A 21,131-nucleotide genomic window follows, 5' to 3' on the forward strand; every position below is an offset into this window, starting at 1 on the left:
ATCAAGAGAGCTCTGCCTGCCATAGCTTCCCAGATTAAATTTCAACATAAATCTCTGCCAAAATTAAATGCTTCCTCACTTCCAATGTTTTCTGTGTACTTAATACTATGAACTAGAACCATTATAACCTTATAACTATACCATATATCTTCATTTCCTTGATCACACTCTTCACCATATTTTGTAAAGAGACGGCCCTACAACACTTCTACAAAGACAACAAGATCATGGAGGCCAAGAAGCAGAGAATGGCAATCCAAATCCAAGCACTCTCACTGATTATGCTACTGATGGCTTCACCTGCTATGACTTGTCCACCCCTAGATGGCAGAGGATGCAAAGACTGCATTTTTTACCAGATGAAAACAAGTTGTCCATCATGCACACCAATCCTTCACTGCATGGCTCGTTGCTTATGGGATGGCGGATTAAAGTACGCATGTATCAACAAATGTAACTGCAATACTTGCTACCCAAATCTCTATGATTGCAAGAAATGCATGTTAAAATGTAAGTGTAACTGCGGCAACTAGCCCTCTTAGAAATCACAGTACTTTCTATTACCCTAGTTACTTGGTTTGGTTCCAAAATAATACTACTCTTCACTATTATAAGTAAATGTTTTCTTTTCACATACATTGAATACTTAATGTCTCTTATCTACATCTAGATCAGATACATAAGTTATTCAATGAACTTGAAAATTGAAAATAGAACTTTTGCTTATAATAGTGATCTGAGACGACCTTAGGATGTATGGTAAGCTATAAACTCATGCTATGTATCAAAGTAGATAAGCAAATCCAAAACAGTTGATGGATCTTGTACTTGTTTTGAATTTATCATATAATTTGAAAATCAAATAAGGTTATCTAATTTAACTAATTCATACCAACACCAATTTCATTGTCTTGTATATGCTTACGCTATAACAAGCTCATCAAGTACAAAGATTCTTAGATAGGTAACTAGGTACATTACATAACTACTTACAGTTAAGAGATACTAATATTAATAGCATACAAAATATAAAACATAGTTATAAATTGCAGTTTAGACATTTTGTCAAACAGTAAGTATGCAGGTTTATATACTAAATTGGGAATCAGGGTTCATGAAGAAACCTTTGTAAGCACCGAAATCCAAGATTTTGAGCACAAAACTTCTCCATATCATCACCACCTTTCTCTCTACAAATACTTTCTTCCATTTGTTCAATAACTTGATCCCAATTGTTCAACGACCACCAATCGCATTCATCAACTTTTGCTTCCGAAACAGAGTCGAGTATCTCTTGTAAACCCACGATCCGACGGGTGACTTTTCTCCTGGCTTCTCTCACGGCTGGATCGATTCCGGGAACGGAATCGAGCTTGAGAAGTAGATTCATGAGTGCTTCGTTCATTTTTAGTTTTTCCAAGTGGTTGTTGCGGATTAAGTCTACCGTGTCTTGAAGCTGGATTAGGCGTTGGAGGTGGTCGGCTTCAGAGTCGACGGTGGAGATTTTGCGATAGAGGGTGCGGATGCGGTGGGATCGGTAGGTGGATTGGATGGTGAGGGCGGCGTTGGATTGGGATTGGGGAGGGAGTTGAGTGGAATTTGGGTTTTGGGGAGGGGTAGTATGGTCATTGTGGTAGAAGAAGTTGGGGTTGGAATTGGAAGAGGATTTCATTTCATGGGGAAAAGGGATGATTTTGGAGTCAGAGATTGCAGAGAATGGCAGCTGAAAACTCAGTTTTGAGATAGTGGAGTTTGGTGGAAAATAGGAAAGGACTTTTGTTTTGTGGTTTTGGGATTTTTACTTGAATGGGGTTGGCGGTAAGGTTTTGTTCTTGTGGGGTGAGATGATACAATTCATTTTTAACAACAACAAAAGAAATTAAAATAGTGTCACTTTAACTTTTCAGCCTAAAATTAGGACCACCGGTTAATTGTAAGTTGTCTTACAAAACAAAATTACAAGTATGAAATTTCTACTAAATCAACTCAGTTAATAGTTCTGTAATTATATCATTTTTGCTGTTATGTAATGACATGCAAACAGTATATTTTAGTAGTACATGATTTGCAAGTCACAAATCGATTGGTGTCTATTGTTGCGCATACACACTTACGACTTACTAATACAGTAGAGCTGATATGTCACAAAAATCACCACATATGAAATGTGCACATGCAGCCAAATACGAGTATCTTTCTAAAAATCAATACTAGGTCACATATTATTGATAGTAGATGTAAACAATGGGTTGGGATTAGACTCAAAATCTACCATCCATCCAAACTCAACTGCTGCGGGTTGCTTTTGGACACAACCCGCCCCGATATCAAACCCTAAAGAGAATAACGTTTTGGTTAAAGAGGTGTCTGAAAATAGAAGCTGATTGCATGAGTACAATGTCAAGTGAGGGTGTTGAGACTCGTTAGATTCCGGTTCATATTTTAAGATGATGATAACCTCAAATGAAAGTAATGATATATTAAACATGTTTTGTCTTTATTGTGTCTCTCTTTTTCTTTGCTTTACTTTTTTGGTTGCATTTTGTAATTATTACTCTTCACACTAACGATTATTTAAACTACTCTTTTTAGAAGATGAATGTTAGACTGGTTTTAAGAATCTGTATGATTGTAGTATTTGTTATTTTAAATCCAATGTTTATATCCTTTGAAGTGTAACATTGATGAATCATGTTTTTGCTACTCCCTTTGAGTTTAATTTAAATTGGTTGTTATAGTAGTAGTTTCATTTACAAATCCGTTTATTTTGGTTCTCTATTTTTTAATACTTTCGTTGGTCGAGTGAATAAGTGATTGCATAACAAATTTCTAACTAGAAATAACTAATCTAGCAACAAAAAAATGTCCCAGAGAATGTTATAATCATTATTTCATCTCAATTTTTGATTCATGCTAAACAAATGGATAGCACACTAAAGAACATAACAATCCTCTCATAAAAGCCAGTTTTATTCAAGTCTCTTTCCGAAGTCAAGTAATAAGAGAAAATTACAGTAGAAAAAGAACTAAGGAGAAAGGATTCCTGATTCTACAGCTTCAACAACCTCCACCATACCACACCACTGGAAAATACTGCCCTCAAGGAGCTGATGGAACAATCTTGCCGGAGCATGTACCAAACCCGATAGTGTAACCATCTCCCTGAAAAGCAAGAATGTTAGACCTTTTCATATAGAAGTTCTTCAAGTTCTAGTGTTCCACAACTAATAAAAATGTCATATGACTTTAGCTATTTGAAGAAAATATAACTACACTTTAGAAAGGAAAAGAAGGCATTGAAGACTTTAATTTGATTGTAACCTTGGAATATCCAGTTAAGGTGACTTCATCTCCATCTTCAAGAAATTTTCTATCTAACCCATTCAAAGACAGCGGATTTTGTCCATTCCATGTTAACTCTAGTAAGCATCCCCGAGACTCTAGCTCCTACAGTGAAAAACAAGCATTATCATATAACTAAAACTCATCAACCAGATTGATAGGTAACAATTCATGAAAGAAAGAAAATGTATTGGGAAGTTAGACACCATAAAATATTGAATCTTACAGGGCCACTAATTGTCCCAGTTCCAAGAATGTCGCCTGGCCTCAGGTTGCAACCATTGATTGTGTGGTGAGCAAGTTGTTGAGTCAATGTCCAATATCTATAAAACGACAGGGCTAGAATAAGTGGATGCATAATTTTTATGTATAACAGTTTCAAAGGGTACATGACCGACAAAAAAAGTAACAGGGCAGGTAAGGATTAAATCAATATTATTTGAAGATGAAGTCCTTACAAATGCTTGAGGTTACTTCGCGTAACAACACTTGAATCTTTGTGACCAGCAGGTTTAATGTGGACCTTGCACCAAAATAGAAGTTTTATGATTAACTTAAGAAATCGGAAAGTTGGCTGTTGTCTACAAAGATTATGAAGAGATATTATATTGTCACTGACATATGCAAAAGAAGGAAGATTCTTTGAAATACCTCTAGCGAAAGATCATAGTTTTTGGATACTTTTTCGGCCAAGTAAGGAAGTGGAGGAGGATCCTGCATTTTATGGATCGGCGTGTTTATTATAAACTTCATACATGAGCAGCCTAATTATAAAGTTTCTAAAATGTCAAACCCGAATGTAAAAAACCTATTACCTGTTTCGGGGCTTCACAAGCAAAAGGTTCTAATGCGTCCAAGGTCACAATCCAAGGTGATATCGATGTGGCTATATAATTTTTGGCACACACCATAAAACAAGATTAACACTATAATAGCATTGATAATTAAGGAGAAAACGTTCATCCAAATGCTCAGTTTTATTTTCCTAAAGGACTTAAACATCTGAAGTAATTAATTGAAACTTCTTACCGAAACTTTTTCCAAGAAAAGGACCAAGAGGAACATATTCCCATGCCTGAATATCTCGAGCTGCCAAATTTAATTCAGTGAAGCATCAACTATAGATCGCATTAACATCAAAAATAGATATTGAATTGAACAATTACCACTCCAGTCATTCAGTAGAACAAGTCCAAAGATATGATCTTCAGCATTGTTTATATCTACAGGTTTTCCTAGTTCGTTTCCAGGTCCGACAATAGTAGCCTGTAAGAAAATTAAGATTGTATTCATAATAAAACAAATGAAAACCGGTAAATTACCATAACAACTCATTTAGAACAACTAAAACAAAGAAGTAAATGACTGAATATATAACCTTGATTTTCATAGTTTTAAATAAAACATGGCATGCGCGTTATAGTGAGAAATGTGGCATTAGAAAATCTATGTAGAAAAAAACTAACCATTTCCAACTCAAAGTCAAGCTTCAATGTAGGGCCAAAGTACGGTGAAGGGTTTCCGGCAGGATGAGCTTGACCCCTGAACAAACACACAAAGTAGACAAATATTGTGACATACATAAGCTCGATTGTTTAGTTCACACATATTAAGAAAAAATTACATATGATAGAGACAAGCATGCATTTCAAAACTTCCCATGTTAAAGAAACAAAACATTAATAGAATATATCTTCATAAATCGTTAACCTCCCAAAGACATACTGGTATAATTAAATATCCCCTAAAGAGTGTGAACTAATGACAAGAAAACATTTCAATTAGAAAAAAACTTCTGACCTCGGTCGAATGATATCTGTTCCGGAAACAACAACAGAAGATGCCCGTCCATGATAAGCAACAGGCAAGTGATACCTGCGAACCAAATTTCTCTCATTTTTCAGTACAACAAAAAAAAATACACTTGTTTGACTTGAGAAGCCATAAAATTCAACACACCAATTCTCTAAAACAGGATTCTCCGGACCGCGAAATATGATTCCACAATTTTTAGTGTGATGCAGAGACGTAAAGAAGTCCGAATAGTCCCCAATTGCAACAGGGAGAAGCAATTCTACTTGGCTCTGGAAACACACACATCAAAATTGTTATAACAAGTTACAAACACAATACAACAATACGAAAATGTCAACTACAATCTGTAATACCAAAGGCACAAGTGATTTCTGCCTCAGAACATCATTGTCCCTCAAAGTTGGCTCAGTTGCTGCATTCAAAAGCAAAATCAATTCAATAAACATTAAAAAAAAAAAAAAAACAGCCATTGCAGCTAATACAAAATCAAAGTATTTAACATGCATGAACAAACATGCTTTGTACCACGACACCTTTGAAAAAGGTGTAGTGTCAGTGTCGTCTCTGAAACCAACACTATTGATTATTTTTAATTTATTCATTTCAAATTAGTATTGGTGTCGACGCCTGAGTGTAATGGCATAAAGTCATAATCACAATATCATAATGTTGAAGAATTTATACATGATAAGAGTTTTTGAAGAGTGGCACGAGCTTCCTTCCATGCTGGTCTTCCGAGTGATACAAACTTATTTAGATTAGGCTGTTAAATTAAAAAGATAACAAAAACAGCATCATAAAACTATATATTAAAAAAATAAAAAATATAATCTAATGTTGCAAATTACTAAAAAGGACATAATTGCACAAGAGTGTTCATCATCCTAACAATAAGGTTCTCATTTTTCACTTCCTTCCGGTTTCCAAGCGAAAACAAAAAGAGTGCGTAATAAAGTAGGAATGTAAAAACTAAAATAAAATAAAATAACACTAAATTTTAGGTAAAATAAAAGAAAGTTTGAAGTAACGCAGATTTTGAAGCAGGAAAATTAGAAAGTGTAGTAGTGATGAAGAGAGAGTTGAGGAACCTGGAGGAAGCAATCGGAGTTAGTTAGAAGAGTGCCGTTGAAAAGACCGGCGGAAGAGATCTCGGAGAGGTCGAGAACGAAATCGCCGATGGCTACGCCGGGACGAGGGGAAGAATCTGGTTGGGGCTTGAAGATTCCGTAAGGGAGATTCTGAATGGGGAAGTGAGAATCTGGGTGGACTTGGATGAAGGATTGAAGAAGAGTCATGGTGTTGACGGTTGCGTCGTGGTTGAGATGAAGTCAAGGATGGTAAGATGAAAGAGACAATAAACAGAGTGTTCTGTATAAAATGAATTGCTAGAGCTATAGAGAGAGAGTACTACTAATAAGTTGTGAAATTAGAATTCACGGCATTCTACTCATTTATTATTATAAAATTTCAGCTATTAAACCGACAAAAAGATATTTTTAAAATAAATTTCTCAAAGTGTGGTTTATTTTATTTTTGATTTGGATTTATGGCGTGGTTCTTGGGAGGGATATAGAAGATTGTTACCGGTAGATACGTAGATAGAGGGGGTAGGCAGCCACCTACCCTTTTAGAGTGACTTAGTGACACGCTCGTCTTTTACTCACAATTTTTCTATTTATCATACAAAATTGAGTATTTTACAGGCAAGTTATTTTATTTCAGCACATTTAAACAATTATTTAATGATTTAAAATTTCGAGATTTCTAATACTCTATAGTCTAAAGTTAAGTCTACTTAGAGGTGAGTGCAAACGGCATGTCCACCGTATTTAATTTTACTCCACAAAACGGATAGGAATAGATCAGATATAGTCAAAGGTACGAGGAAAAAATCTATCCCCACGGCAAAATAATGAGAGCAGACAAGCGAGTCCGGTGGCCGGTGAATCTTTTAAATTTAAAAATATAAAATATTTATGTTTGAAGTGCTCGCAAAACAGTGGAGCGTGTAGATTTAAATATTTGATTCAAGCCTCGTTAAAGCGGAAGTAAAATTGGTCGAACCAATTTTATCATCCTAACTTTGCTCAACTTTATATAATAGAAAAATAAAAATTTCTCATTATTTTATATTCAATAATTTTATTGTATTTAAATGTATTATTATGGGTTTTTTTTATCGAGATAACTCACTTTTTCGAAAAAAAATTCAAAATACCCCAGTTTTTTAGAAAATTTCCCAATCTACCCCACTTTTAGGAGGAGGCGCCAATTGAATTGGCGACTCCTCTTAAAAATTGCAAGGAGGCGCCAATTCAATTGGCGACTCCCTTAAAAAAATCTCAAATGGCAAAACCTCCAACATGAAAGTGTAGATCTTTTCAAGACAATGAATTTGGACATAAATTTTTCATCATTTTGATTTTTTATGAGAAAGTTATGGGCAGTTGAAGTTGGACTTCTGATTTTTTCAACTGTTATCTGACCTATAATGTTTTGTATTATTGCATGTGTTTCTGTTAGAGTTATGAAATTTTGTACAACATAACAACTGAAATAGACATCTTAAAGTTTCCAATGGACTTGGTCCCACCTCAAAATAATTAAAAATGAGTGAGTTAGGTCCTTGCGAACTTGACCCAAAATTAGGGTTTCTGTCAAAACATGTGTATGTGAATTTTGCCAAAAGGGACCAACTTCAAGCCCTTCTGTTTGAATGATAAAAACCTCAAATAACAAAACCTTAAACATAAAAGTTGTAGATCTTTTCAAGATAATGAATTTGGACTAAAATTTTGCATCATTTGCATTTTTTTGAGAAAGGTATGGGCACCTGAACTTGGACTCTTTGACATTTCAACTGTTATCTGACGTATAATGTTTTGCATTATCCCATGTGTTTCTTTTAGAATTATGAAATTTTGTCCAACATAACATTTGAATTAGACATCTCAAATTTTGCAATGCACTTGGTCCCACCTCAAAATAATTAAAAATGAGTGAGTTAGGTCCTTGCGAACTTGACCCAAAATTAGGGTTTTTGTCAAAACATGTGTATGTGAATTTTTCCAAAAGGGACCAACTTCAAGCCCTTCTGTTTGAATGATAAAACCCTCAAATGACAAAACCTTCAACATAAAAGTTGTACATCTTTTCAAGACAATGAATTTGGACTAAAATTTTGCATCATTTGCAATTTTTTTGAGAAAGGTATGGGCACCTGAACTTGGACTCTTTGACATTTCAATTGTTCTGTGGCCTATAATGTTTTGTATTATGACATGTGTTTATTTTTGAATTATGAAATTTTGTCCAACATAACAATTTAAGTAGACATCTCAAACTTTCCAATTCACTTTGTCCCACCTCAAAATCTTAAAAAATGAGTGAGTTAGGTTCTTGGGTAGTTGACCCAAAATTAGGGTTTCAGTCAAAACATGTGTATGTGAATTTTGCCAAAATGGAGTTTAGACAAAGAAACCTAATGTTTGGAGTTTACACAAAGATAAGTTTGATATAATACGACTTGATATTAATAAAAGTTGGAGTTTACAGAAAGAATCCTAATGGTGATGACCGGGATCACCTAACCGACCTCCGGTCCCACATCCCCTAGCTACCCTAACCCTTGGCCCTAACCCACGTTGACGATTCTGCACCGGTGTTTGTTCATCTGATGGTCCAGGAGCGTCATTACCTCATACAGGAGAAGATCCGTTGAGGTATTCAGCCAACTCAGCATAGTCTTCAGTATTCAATGATGGTGTACCGGCGTAGCTGAACTCATGACCCATGCCAGAGAAGTTGGGGTGTGGTTGACTCATGGATGGGCGACCGGGACGGTTGAAGGGAGACATGGGTGTGAATGATGGGTCTAGGAAAGGTTGGAAAGGTTGTTGGGGTGTTTGGAAGAGATATGGTTGTGGGATGTTTTGGTATTGTGATGTTTGGGGTTCTTGGCTACGGTAGGAGGAGGGGCGGTTAGTGTTTTGGCTAAGGCGACTTTGGTAGGGTGATGGTGTGGGTGCGAAGCGATGTTCGGTCTGAGGTTGATGGTCCATTTGTTGGTGGTGGTATGGGGGATGTTCTTGGTATTGGGTTTGGGTGAATGGCATGTTTTGGTAATCAAAAAATTCCACATGAACAACTTTGCTGACTTTACAGTGAAACGCACTGATTCTAGAAGGTATGTTATCGAATGTCGTAACATGCTTTGTAAGTTTCGTTTGGCTGCATCTTACAAGAAGAAAAATGACTCTTGGGAGATCGCTTCAATAGACCCACCGCACAGTTGCGTTGCAACTAACGTTGAACAAGATCACCGTAAATTGACCACAACTTTGATATGTCAAGACATTCTGCCATTGGTAAATAAAGACCCATTAGTGAAGGTGAGTATAATTATATCTCATATCCGAACAACATATAATTATACTCCATCTTACAAGAAAGCATGGATTGCGAGGACAAAGGTTGTTGAACAGGTTTTCGGCAACTGGGAGGATTCATTCAAGGAATTACCACGGTTTTTATGGGCACTAAAAACTTATGTCCCAGGAACTCTGGCAATTATGGAGACAGTGCCAGCAATGATGCCAGACGGAACCTGTGCTACAGGTAATAGAATATTTCACTGTCTCTTTTGGGCATTTGACCCGTGCATCAAAGGTTTCGCTTTCTGCAAACCTCTCTTGCAAATTGATGGCACTTGGTTATACGGAAAATACAAGGGTACTTTGCTCATGGCGGTTGCACAAGACGGTAACAACAATGTATTTCCCGTTGCCTTTGCTCTTGTTGAAGGTGAAACGGCTGGTGGATGGGGTTTCTTTCTTCGACATCTCAGAACGCATGTCGCTCCACAAGCCAATCTATGTTTGATTTCTGATAGACATGCAGCCATTGAGAGTGCCTACAACAACCATGACAACGGATGGCATGATCCTCCTTCTACACATGTCTACTGTATCAGACACATTGCACAAAACTTCATGCGTGCTATAAAAGATAAGAATCTTCGCAAGAAGTTTGTGAATGCTGGGTATGCTTTAACTCAACCATCATTTCAATATTATCGTGATGAAATTCGACTGTCTAATGAAGACGCGGGGAGATGGATAAATAACATCCCAGTAGAGCAGTGGACAAGAGAATTTGACGGTGGTTGTCGATGGGGCCACATGACAACAAACATTATGGAATGCATGAACGGGGTTTTCAAAGGAATTCAAAATCTGCCGATAACTGCCTTGGTAAGATCAACCTATTATAGGTTGGCTTCTATGTTCGCAACCAGAGGTGAAAGATGGAGTGCAGTGTTAATGTCCGGACAAGTATTCAGTGAGTGTTGCATGAAGGTCATGAAAGAGGAGAGCATCAAGGCTACGACACACGCTGTAACAGTCTTTGACCGTCATAGACAAAATGGGCAACAACAAGGGGAGACCAAATTTAGCCTACGCTGTTAGACTACACACAAGTTGGTGCGATTATGGAAAATTTCAGGCCTTCTGCATACCTTGCTCCCATGTCATTGCAACATGCACTTATACTCGTCAAGACGCTTACACCCATTTATCTGATGTGTACAAGGCCAACACCATCATGAATGTATATAGTCAAAGTTTTTCAGTACTACCAATGGAGGATTACTGGCCTCCATATGAAGGAGATATTGTTTGGCACAATGAAGAGATGCGTAGAAAGAAGAAAGGAAGGCCAAATAGCACACGTATCAGAACAGAGATGGATTCCATAGATAAAATGATAAGATTATGTAGTATCTGTCGTCAACCAGGACACAACAAAAACAATTGTCCCAATCAAGGAACATCATCTAGATCTTAAGCTTTTTGTAACATTGTATCTAGATCTTAAGCTTTTTGTAATATTGTATTTCTGTAACAATCAATCATTATATATCATTAAGTTCTTGTTACAACGAGTTTCATAACAAACATCAGTACAAAACATCTAAAAACATAAATAATTCTAACTGATTACAACAATCAAATTAATGTCGTCTCGGCCGAACATCATTTCCCTAGCATCTTTATCAGTCTTCATTCGCACCCAACCAAAGATACTGTCAAGTCTCTCAATACTTCTGATTTTTTCCCCTTCTGGTATTTTCCCGTCTAACCATCGAACCAGCTCCCTCTTCAGTTGATCTAACGTGGTGATGTTCCAAAACAGCATCAGCAATTGAGGTTTGTCTCTCGCATAAATCACCTTACCGTATCGGCGACGAACACCAAACATGATAGCCAAATGATTATATGAGTTGTGAAACAATTGGTCACACAACGCATCTATTTATAAGACAAAAAAGGCATTTTATGAGGGAGTCGCCAATTGAGTTGGCGCCTCCTCTTAAAACCTACACATAGGCGCTAGTTGGATTGGCTATGGCACCTGCCCTAGCCAATCCAATTGGCGCCTCCATTCAAGTTTTAACAACAGTCGCCATATGAACAACTTTCATGTTCATCAAAAATCCATTTGAAACTTGGAAGCTCATCATTCATCTCAAAACATTATAGGTCATTTTGACAGAAACCCTAATTTTAGGTCATGTTCGCAGGGACCTAACTCACTCATTTTTAATTATTTTGAGGTGGGACCAAGTGCATTGCAAAATTTGAGATGTCTACTTCAAATGTTATGTTGGACAAAATTTCATATTTCTAAAAGAAACACATGCGATAATGCAAGACATTATAGGTCAGATAATAGTTGAAAAACTCAGAAGTCCAACTTCAACTGCCCATAACTTTCTCATAAAAATTCCAAATGATGCAAAATTTATGTCCAAATTCATTGTATTGAAAAGATCTACAACTTTCATGTTGGAGGTTTTGCAATTTGAGCCTTTTTTAAGGGTGTTGCTAATTGAATTGGCGACTCCTCTTAAAAATTACACATAGGCGCCAATTGGATTGGCTAGGGCACCTGCCCTAGCCAATCCAATTGTCGCCTCCTTGCAATTTTTAAGAGGAGTCGCCAATTCAATTGGCGACACCTCCTAAAAGTGGGGTAGATTGGGAATTTTGCTTAAAACTGGGTTATTTTGGGAATTTTTTCGAAAACCTGGGTTATCTCGGTAAAAAAACCATTATTATGACTATCTATCATAAAAGGTTAAATATTGTAAATTCAAATTATTTGATTTTATCATATTTATTATTTATTTAATTATTTATAATTTGAATAATTTTCAATGCACTTTAGTTTATATTTTATTATTTCGAATAAATCAAACAGTCAAATAAGATCGATTAGCTCAATCTAATTATTTGTCCATTCAAGTTGATAAAAAGGTGTGCACTCACATGAAAGCTCCGCACTGGAGTGAGCTACCAAATTATCTCAAACGTTGGATCCATACAATGATTCTTTGCATGAGGCATCGTATTCATCGGAGATGGCTCTAACCTTCGTTATTATATATTGGATGGATGCATTTGATCAAGAGAAAACAAGAAATTGGAGGTTACTTGCAAAAGGGGCAAGATTTGGTTTTGTAAATTTTTCTAAGTTATGAAAAAATACATGTTCAAGTACCTAACTTTCCAAGGCCATAACTTGTGATCCAAGCCACTGTTTTCTTTCCTCCAATGATCAAATTAAAGGTCTTACTTCATACTTTAACTTTTTCCTTGATGATTGATTTTCAAAAAATGCAAGGAATCAATCAGATTGGATCACTTGAAACAACGCCTGCCTGTCAAAGCTCTCAACTGGCTTTTATCAGAAGTCCAAATATATCTGAAATTCAAATTTGTTAGGGAGAATAGTTTCATTGTATTTTAATGTAGCCTTTTCCCATATTACCATTTTTCTAACTTTGTAAATATCCATGGGATCACGCCATTTGCGGATCACCATTCTATCAATAAAATTTGAGACTTATCCATTTATTGGCAATCCTTATTTTCTTTCTGCTCCGCAAAAATATCAGTTTTACTTTGATAACGATTCTTGAAACGAATATTTGAAAAAAATTGTTTTTTCAAAATAAAATTATGTTTTCTTTTGATTTGTGAATGCAAAAAAAGAACGTCCACAGTTAAATCCCCAAGCGGCGAGTAAGTTGTGAAGTGTTGGATGTTGGAACTCAATGTTCCCCAGCAGAGTGCTAAGCCTAGATTTTCTATCAAGCTTTAAAATAAACAGTCAAGCTTTTTCAGCGATCTTCATTATCCCCGGTAGAAGTGATCCGCTGTCGCGCGCGGATCAAAAACGAGTAGTTTTGACAAAACGTAGTTAGCGACAAATTGACTCGGATTATCGTTCTCACAAGGATTCTTGAATGAATTAACCAATGATAGTAACGATTAATGGGGTTTTGGTTGGTTTAGGATTCAATTAAAAAAAATAGATTAAAATAAGTGATTATTGAAATAAGTTGTGGCAACAATTTACTGATTCGGTCTTTGCCTATCATCGACTATCGTAATTCCAACCGCAGATTAACTATTCCTATTCGATTATAATATCAACTGACAAGCGCAATTGATAGTATAAGTTGTATGTTCCTATTATTCGAATTAAGCAAATGGGATTAAGTTTCATGAATTAAGCAAACATGAATTAAACAGACTCAATAACGAATTAAGCAAACGAAATTGTGACTATAGTTAGGATCACACAATCAATCGGATTAAATCAATATAGCATATGTAAATCGGATTAAGCAAACAAAATACATATATTAATATTGAAAGGAATAAAAAACCTGAATAAGAATTACTAAAATCTCAAGGTATCGAAACCCGAATACAGCAAATTGTTTGGATCGATTAGTTCTTCATGAGAATTCTTGCCAAAGCTTTCAAGTCTTTCGTGAATAGTGATCATCCTTATGTTAGGTGGCTGCTAGGTATATGGAAAACAAGGAATTTGGTTTACAACCCAACTGGATCGAAAACATAACCCAAGCCCAAAACTAATGACCCAAAACTTAAATAAAACTAATGCGAAAGTTGTAGATCTTTTTCTTAGCTTTCCATCGACTAGTAGCACGTCTCAATCCGATACTCCTAGCTCAAGATATGATTTTTCTCACGAAAGCTGTTAAAGCTGAAAATTAAATACGAAAATTAAATAAGTGAAAAAATAACATAAATTATGAAAACACATTAAAACATAAAAATAATCAAAGCAAACCGAAGAAATGCTTGAGTACAAACATGAAAGAACGTGCATCAAAATGCACTGATCAAGAAGCTTCAAATTTTGATGATGTCCCTGGAAGAATCATTTTGAAGGTTTTCCTGACCAATCTACACCCGTCCTTGACAAATTGGAACCCTGCAGAAAAATCTTTGCTCCACCAAAGGTTCACATTTCATCCCCAGACGAAGCATCTTCCTCTCCCCAGAGAGAATTGGACCTTGTGACGAGACTTTTCTCCTTTGATGACCTTTAACTCATCTCCAATGATGTTTTCCACCTTAATGAGACTAGCCAGGCTCATGTTGAGCTATGAAACATATTATGTCCCCAACGTGTCTGTTTTGTCTGTTTTAATCAGGATAAACATAATGTGCATACATGCATATACACATACATGCATATATATCATGAATAACCAAACTCACATCCATTTTGTATTCCTTGATGACATTTACCTCAATTTCTTTGACTATGTTCATCCTTGGGTGTTATGTTTCCTACCTCATAGGAGTCGTCGACCTTAAGCGGAGAGTTTATATCCTTTCTAATTCCCACTAAGTTCATTCCTCATGGAAGATGGTTGCTTTAGTTGTCCTTTTCCATCTTTGGATAAGATAAAATCTCAATTGATCTTCATTCCCCATTGGTAGAGTCTTGCTTGATTATTTTCTCTCCAGTTGTTCCTGGAGTGAGCCAAATATTTGAAAATTAATGGTGAATCTCTCTAGGATGTTAAACCTAGATTGAGAGTGAATTTATTTTGCATTGTCTCCCCAGGAGAAGCATCTTAATTATCGCCAGTGAAGACATATCATTTTCCCCAATATGGACACGAGAGGTTATCTCTTTTGAGAAACTTGTCTATCTCGAAGGAATTATCAACATAGAAGTTTTCTTCCATCAGATGGTTTTCTCTCTAGATAAGTTTGATGAAGACTTCCAACAGGTAGTTGTCTCTTTATTTGAGAAGCCTATTTCATGATCTTTGATCCCCAGTAAGGTGTTGTCTTTTCATGAGAAGCTTATTCTATTTATGGACTCTCATTTTGGATAACATATAGCAATCTTTTTTTGAGAAGTTTGTTTATCCCCAATGAAGTTATCAACATATCAAACGTTCTTTCCAACAAATGGCCATCTCCCAAGAAAATTTCGTCAGAGAAGTTTGTTGAAGACTACTACAAGCACCTTTCTTTTATCACAGGACTTTATATCCCCATTGAGGTGTTCCGTTACAAGAACTTATATCACCAGTGAGGTATTAATCACAACCACTGGTACTTTCCCCATTAAATCACGGTGAAAGCATGTTGAAGATCTTTACTGTGATTTTCTCTTTATTTGAGAATTCTAGTTTTTTATAAGATTAATTGACCCGCATCCTTCGAAGATCCCCCATGAAGTTACTTATCTTTCCCCAACAAGTGGTCACCTTTTTAGGAGCTTATTCATTGATCCTTTCCGAGAGAAAGACTTGGTTAAAGAAGAAACCAATGCTCATTCGCTCCCTTATGACCCGAATCGTGGATAGGTTTATTTTGCCTTTTCTAAGTGGAATACTTAAGTAAAGAAGAAGTCAAATCGTGTTTTGATCATGTAAGCTTATTTGGACTCGTTATTTGAACAAACGGTCATATCTACCTTTGAGAAACCTGTTGCAAAAACCAGAACGCGTTATTTGAACAAGCGGTCATCTTTACCTTTGTAGATGTTTTTGATTGGCTACTAAAACACTAACTGCACTCTGATGTCTTGACTGATGTCATGACATGCTTGAGTAGTATGCTGCAGGATTAGCTAATACATGATTTACTAAATGTCAAACTGGATGTTATGACATTCATCCCTAACAGCAGATACTGGACTATAGAACAGTTGGTTTTTCTGTTATAGCTCAGTATTTATTTCAGTCTATTTTTTCAGGAGAATAACAGACCTAGCATATAGCCTATTGTCTGAATGTCAAACTGAATGTTATGACATTCATCCCTGACAGCAGATACTGAATTATAGGTTGGTTGGTTTTTCTGTTACAGTTCAATATTTATTTCAGGCTGTTTTTCAGGAGAATAACAGACTTAGCATATGGCCTATGCTCTGGACGTCAAATTGAATGTTATGACATTCATTCCTGACAGCATATGCTAAAGTGTAGGCTAGTTAGTTTTTCTGTTTCAGTATTTATCTCAGGCTATTTTTCAGGAATCTAACAGCTGAGCTAAAATCCAGAAAACTAACAACTGTGTTACAATTAATAGACCTAACAAATAGCCTATTTGTTAGCACCCTAATATGTAGAAATTAGGTTAACTTGCTTAACCTTAATTTTAGGAAATTCAAGTACAAGGCCCAAGTGTTGCATTATAAAAGGATGGCAATCCTACTTTCAGCGACTCAGGGGTTTGAAGCGTGAAGAATTTATTATATCATCATATTTCACTGTTGTACTTTTATTGTGTCTTGTATTAGGTTTTACTTGTGAGCCAAGCAATTATCACCTAGATGATTGCATTGGACTAGGGTGTTCATTAAGTTGTAATTGTTGTGTCACTCTAAGCTTTTAAGTGTGAGTAGTGTTTCTTGATTAAAGCTGTTAAGCACAATCAAGAGTTGTTTGAAGTATAACTTTGTCATTAACTTTAAACTAATTAAAGGTTGTAATCACTGTTGTGATTGAGGGGAGTGAGTAGGAACTCTGGTCTTAGTTTAAGATTGAAATTGCATTAGGTAGGTCTTAAGTGATAGGATTAAACAGCTGGTTTAAGTCCTGAATTAATATTGCTTATAGTGGATTTCCTCCCTGGCTTGGTAGCTCCCAGACGTAGGTGTGTTTGTCACCGAACTGGGTAAACAATTGTCTGTGTCGTTTACTGCTTTTTCCATTTATCTTCTGCATAAATTTCCTGTCTGCGCAGAAGTGGATGTCATAACATCCAGTGTGACATCTATAGTCTGTTACTAGAATTTCAATTGGCATCAGAGCAGGCACCCTGCCTGTTATTTTCTGGGTGAGATCTAGGGACGTTACTTTCTAGTACCATGGACAAGGATGTAGGATTCTCAAATAGACCACCCATGTTGGATGGTTCTAACTATGATGACTGGAAACCTCGTATGATAGCCTTCTTGATGTCTCTGGACAGCAAGGTCTGAAGAACTGTCAACAAAGGATGGGAACATCCAACAAAGACAGGTTAAGATGGAATCATTATGCAAATTCCTGAAGAAGAGTGGGACAAAGAACAAGAGGCATTAGCCCTTGGAAACTCTAAGGCCTTGAATGCACTATTCAATGGGATAAATAAGAACATCTTCAGACCGGTGCATCATTGTGAGCTGGCTAAAGAAGTTTGGGATACTCTCAAAACAACTCATGAAGGTACCTCCAAGGTGAGGATGTCTAAACTTCAGATGTTGACTACCAAGTTTGAAAATCTGAGGGTGAAAGAGGATGAGACTATTCATGACTTCCACATGAATATTCTTGAAATTGCCAACACTTCTGGTGGCTTAGGAGAGAAAATGTCTGAAGAAAAACTTGTAAGAAAGATTCTCATATCATTGCCCAAGAGATTTTCCATGAAGGTCAATGCTATAGAAGAGGCTCAAGATATCTGCAATATGAAGGTTGATGAGCTTATTGGTTCTCTCCAAACTTTTGAAATGGGCTTGTGTGAGAATGTTGAAAAGAAAAACAAAAGCATAACTTTTGTATCAAATACTGAAGAGGATTCAGAAGAAGGAAATATTGGAGGTGATGAAAGCATATCAGAAGCTATAACCATGCTTGGAAGACAGTTCAACAAGTTCATAAAGAAGATTGATCAAAAAGTAGACCAAATGTCAAGAACATTTCGTCTGACATCAGTAAAAGATCAACATCTGAAGAAAAGTTCAACCAAGGCAAGGGAATCCAGTGTCATGGATGTGAAGGTTTTGGACACATTAGAGCTGAATGCCCTGCGTTCCTCAAGATGCAAAAGAAGGGACTATCTATCACCTGGTCTGAAGGAGACTCTGAGAGTGAATCTGAAGGAGAATCTGCTAAACATGTCACTGCACTAACTAGTGTATGTGCCTCTGATGAAGACTCAAGTGGAAATGAACTTACAATTGATGAACTTGTTGCTTCATATAAAGAGCTATGTGTCAAAAGTGCAGAAGTGTGTATACAAGGAGAAAAGCAGAAGAAACTCATCAGGGAGCTGGAAGCTGAGAAGAAGAAGCATCTGACAGTCATAGATGGTCTAAATGGTGAGATAACCGTGCTGACTTCTAAGCTAGATCAAATGACAAAATCCATCAAAATGCTGAATAAAGGAACTGACACTTTGGAAGAGATTCTAAAGGTGGGACAGAACGCAAAAGCTCAAAGGCTGAAGTTCAGAAAATCAAGTAGAAGTCACAACCAATGTCACAACATCAGGGAAACAGGAGGAGTAACCATCAGAAGAAGAAATTTCAAAGATGGAGATGTCACTATAATGGTAGATTTGGTCACATAAAACCCTTCTGTTATAGGTTGCATGGTTATCCTAACCAGACCCCTCAAGTCAGACCTAAGCAAAAGGCATCTAAGCATAATGCCCCCATCAAGAAACAACAATGGGTTGCTAGATTAGCTCACACAGCTCTAAGGGCATCTACCAGAGAAGACTGGTATTTTGATAGTGGTTGCTCAAGACATATGACTGGTATGGAGAACTTATTGGTGGATATACAACCTCATACTACCAGTTATGTGACCTTTGGTGATGGAGCTAAAGGAAAAATCAAAGGTGTTGGTAAGCTGCACAGTCCTGGAGTTCCAGAACTGAATAATGTGTTGTTAGTAAAAGGACTAATTGCTAATCTCATCAGCATAAGCCAACTATGTGATCAAGGTTTCTATGTTCAGTTCACTAAGGAAGTATGTGTTGTGATGAATGGAGATAATCAGGAAGTTATGAGAGGATCCCGATCCAAAGATAACTGCTATCTATGGGAACCTAAAGTCTCAAAGTACTCCTCAATGTGCCCCTTAGCTAAGGAAGATCAGGAGGTGAGGTTGTGGCATAGACGACTTGGACATCTTCATTTAAGGGGAATGAAGAAGATCATATCCAAGGAAGCAGTTAGAGGAATCCCAAAGCTGCTTATTGATAAAGAAAGAGTCTGTGGAGAATGCCAGGTTGGCAAGCAAACCAAGATGTCACATCCTAAGCTGGGACATTCTACAACATCCAAAACTCTGGAACTCTTGCACATGGACTTAATGGGACCTATGCAGGTTGAAAGTCTTGGTGGGAAGAGATATGCGTATGTGGTTGTTGATGACCATTCCAGATACACATGGATAAGCTTCATCAGAGAAAAATCAGATGCATTTGATGTCTTCAAAGATCTGTGCATCAGACTCCAAAGGGAAAAGGATAGTTGTGTGATCAGAATAAGGAGTGACCATGGGAATGAGTTTAAAAACTCCAAGTTTGATGATTTTTGCTCATCTGAAGGAATAAGTCATGAGTTTTCCTCACCTATTACTCCTCAGCAAAATGGAATAGTTGAAAGGAAAAACAGAATTATTCAAGAATTTGCAAGAGCTGTGATTCATGCAAAGAAGCTTCCTATGCACTTTTGGGCTGAAGGTATGAATACAGCTTGCTGTGTTCACAATAGAGTTACCTTGAGAAAGGGAACCTCTTCCACTCTATATGAAATATGGAAAGGCAGAAAACCTACTGTGAAGTACTTTCATATCTTTGGAAGCAAATGTTACATTCTTACAGATCGTGAACAGAGAAGGAAAATGGACCCCAAAAGTGATGAGGGTATATTCCTGGGATACTCTACTAACAACAGAGCTTACAGAGTTTTCAACTCCAAAACCAATGTCCTGATGGAATCCATAAATGTGATTGTGGATGATAAAGATGAAGGATCCAATGTCATAGAGGATGCTGGAACATTCCTTGAGACTTCAACAGACTTACCAGTCAAGACTGAAGAGGTACAGGATACTCCTCCTGAACTTGAGGTAGATGCATCCAACAAGGTGCCTTCTATCAGGATTCAGAAAGACCATCCTAAGGATCTTATCATAGGGGATCCCAATAGTAGTGTGACTACCAGATCAAAGGAGAATAGCTCAAATTCCTGTTTTGTATCCAAGGTTGAACCAAAAAATGTGAAAGAAGCCCTGACTGACAAATATCGGATCAATGCTATGCAAGATGATCTGGAGCAGTTCAAAAGGAATGAAGTATGAGAGTTAGTTCCACGACCTGAAGGGACTAACATCATTGGTACCATGTGGATTTACAAGAACAAGTCTGATGAGAAAGGAGTAATCACTAGGAATAAAGCAAGACTAGTGGCACAAGGGTATACTCAAGTTGAAGGGGTTGACTTTGATGAGACTTTTGCACCTGTTGCAAGGCTTGAGTCAATAAGATTGTTGTTAGGTGTTGCCTGCATTCTGAAGTTCAAATTGTTCCAAATGGATGTGAAGAGTGCCTTTTTAAATGTCTACTTGAATGAAGAAGTCTATGTGGAACAACCTAAAGGGTTCTGTGATCCTAACCTGCCAAAACATGTGTACAAGTTGAGGAAAGCTGTGTATGGATTGAAGCAAGCTCCTAGAGCTTGGTATGAGAGGTCGACTGAATTTCTGACCTCTAATGGGTACAGAAAAGGAGGGATAGATAAGACTTTGTTTGTGAAGGATGAAGATGGCAAAATCATGATTGCCCAAATATATGTGGATGATATTGTCTTTGGTGGAATGTCAGATAAAATGGTGAAACATTTTGTTAACC

The 21,131-nt window shown here is 36.8% G+C and overlaps 2 protein-coding genes across 2 annotated transcripts; both read right to left on the reverse strand.

The window, feature by feature from the left end:
- Positions 1 to 330: 330 nt before the first annotated feature.
- LOC127077027 (BAG family molecular chaperone regulator 5, mitochondrial) lies at positions 331 to 1,965 on the reverse strand. The gene is made up of 2 exons (XM_051018692.1): positions 1,125 to 1,965; positions 331 to 481 (listed from the first exon to the last, which is right to left on the reverse strand). The coding sequence occupies exons 1-2, from the start codon at positions 1,670 to 1,672 to the stop codon at positions 445 to 447; spliced, it is 585 nt and encodes a 194-aa protein (XP_050874649.1). The 5' UTR covers positions 1,673 to 1,965; the 3' UTR covers positions 331 to 444.
- A 900-nt stretch (positions 1,966 to 2,865) lies between these two features.
- LOC127077011 (fumarylacetoacetase) lies at positions 2,866 to 6,692 on the reverse strand. Its single transcript, XM_051018691.1, has 14 exons — positions 6,246 to 6,692; positions 5,842 to 5,920; positions 5,511 to 5,569; positions 5,302 to 5,426; positions 5,143 to 5,217; positions 4,809 to 4,884; positions 4,509 to 4,608; positions 4,372 to 4,431; positions 4,158 to 4,228; positions 3,994 to 4,056; positions 3,801 to 3,865; positions 3,569 to 3,665; positions 3,322 to 3,447; positions 2,866 to 3,162 (listed from the first exon to the last, which is right to left on the reverse strand). The coding sequence occupies exons 1-14, from the start codon at positions 6,450 to 6,452 to the stop codon at positions 3,100 to 3,102; spliced, it is 1,266 nt and encodes a 421-aa protein (XP_050874648.1). The 5' UTR covers positions 6,453 to 6,692; the 3' UTR covers positions 2,866 to 3,099.
- Positions 6,693 to 21,131: the final 14,439 nt, after the last annotated feature.

Source organism: Lathyrus oleraceus, chromosome 1, assembly GCF_024323335.1.
Source record: "Lathyrus oleraceus cultivar Zhongwan6 chromosome 1, CAAS_Psat_ZW6_1.0, whole genome shotgun sequence".
Taxonomy (NCBI): Eukaryota; Viridiplantae; Streptophyta; class Magnoliopsida; order Fabales; family Fabaceae; genus Lathyrus; species Lathyrus oleraceus.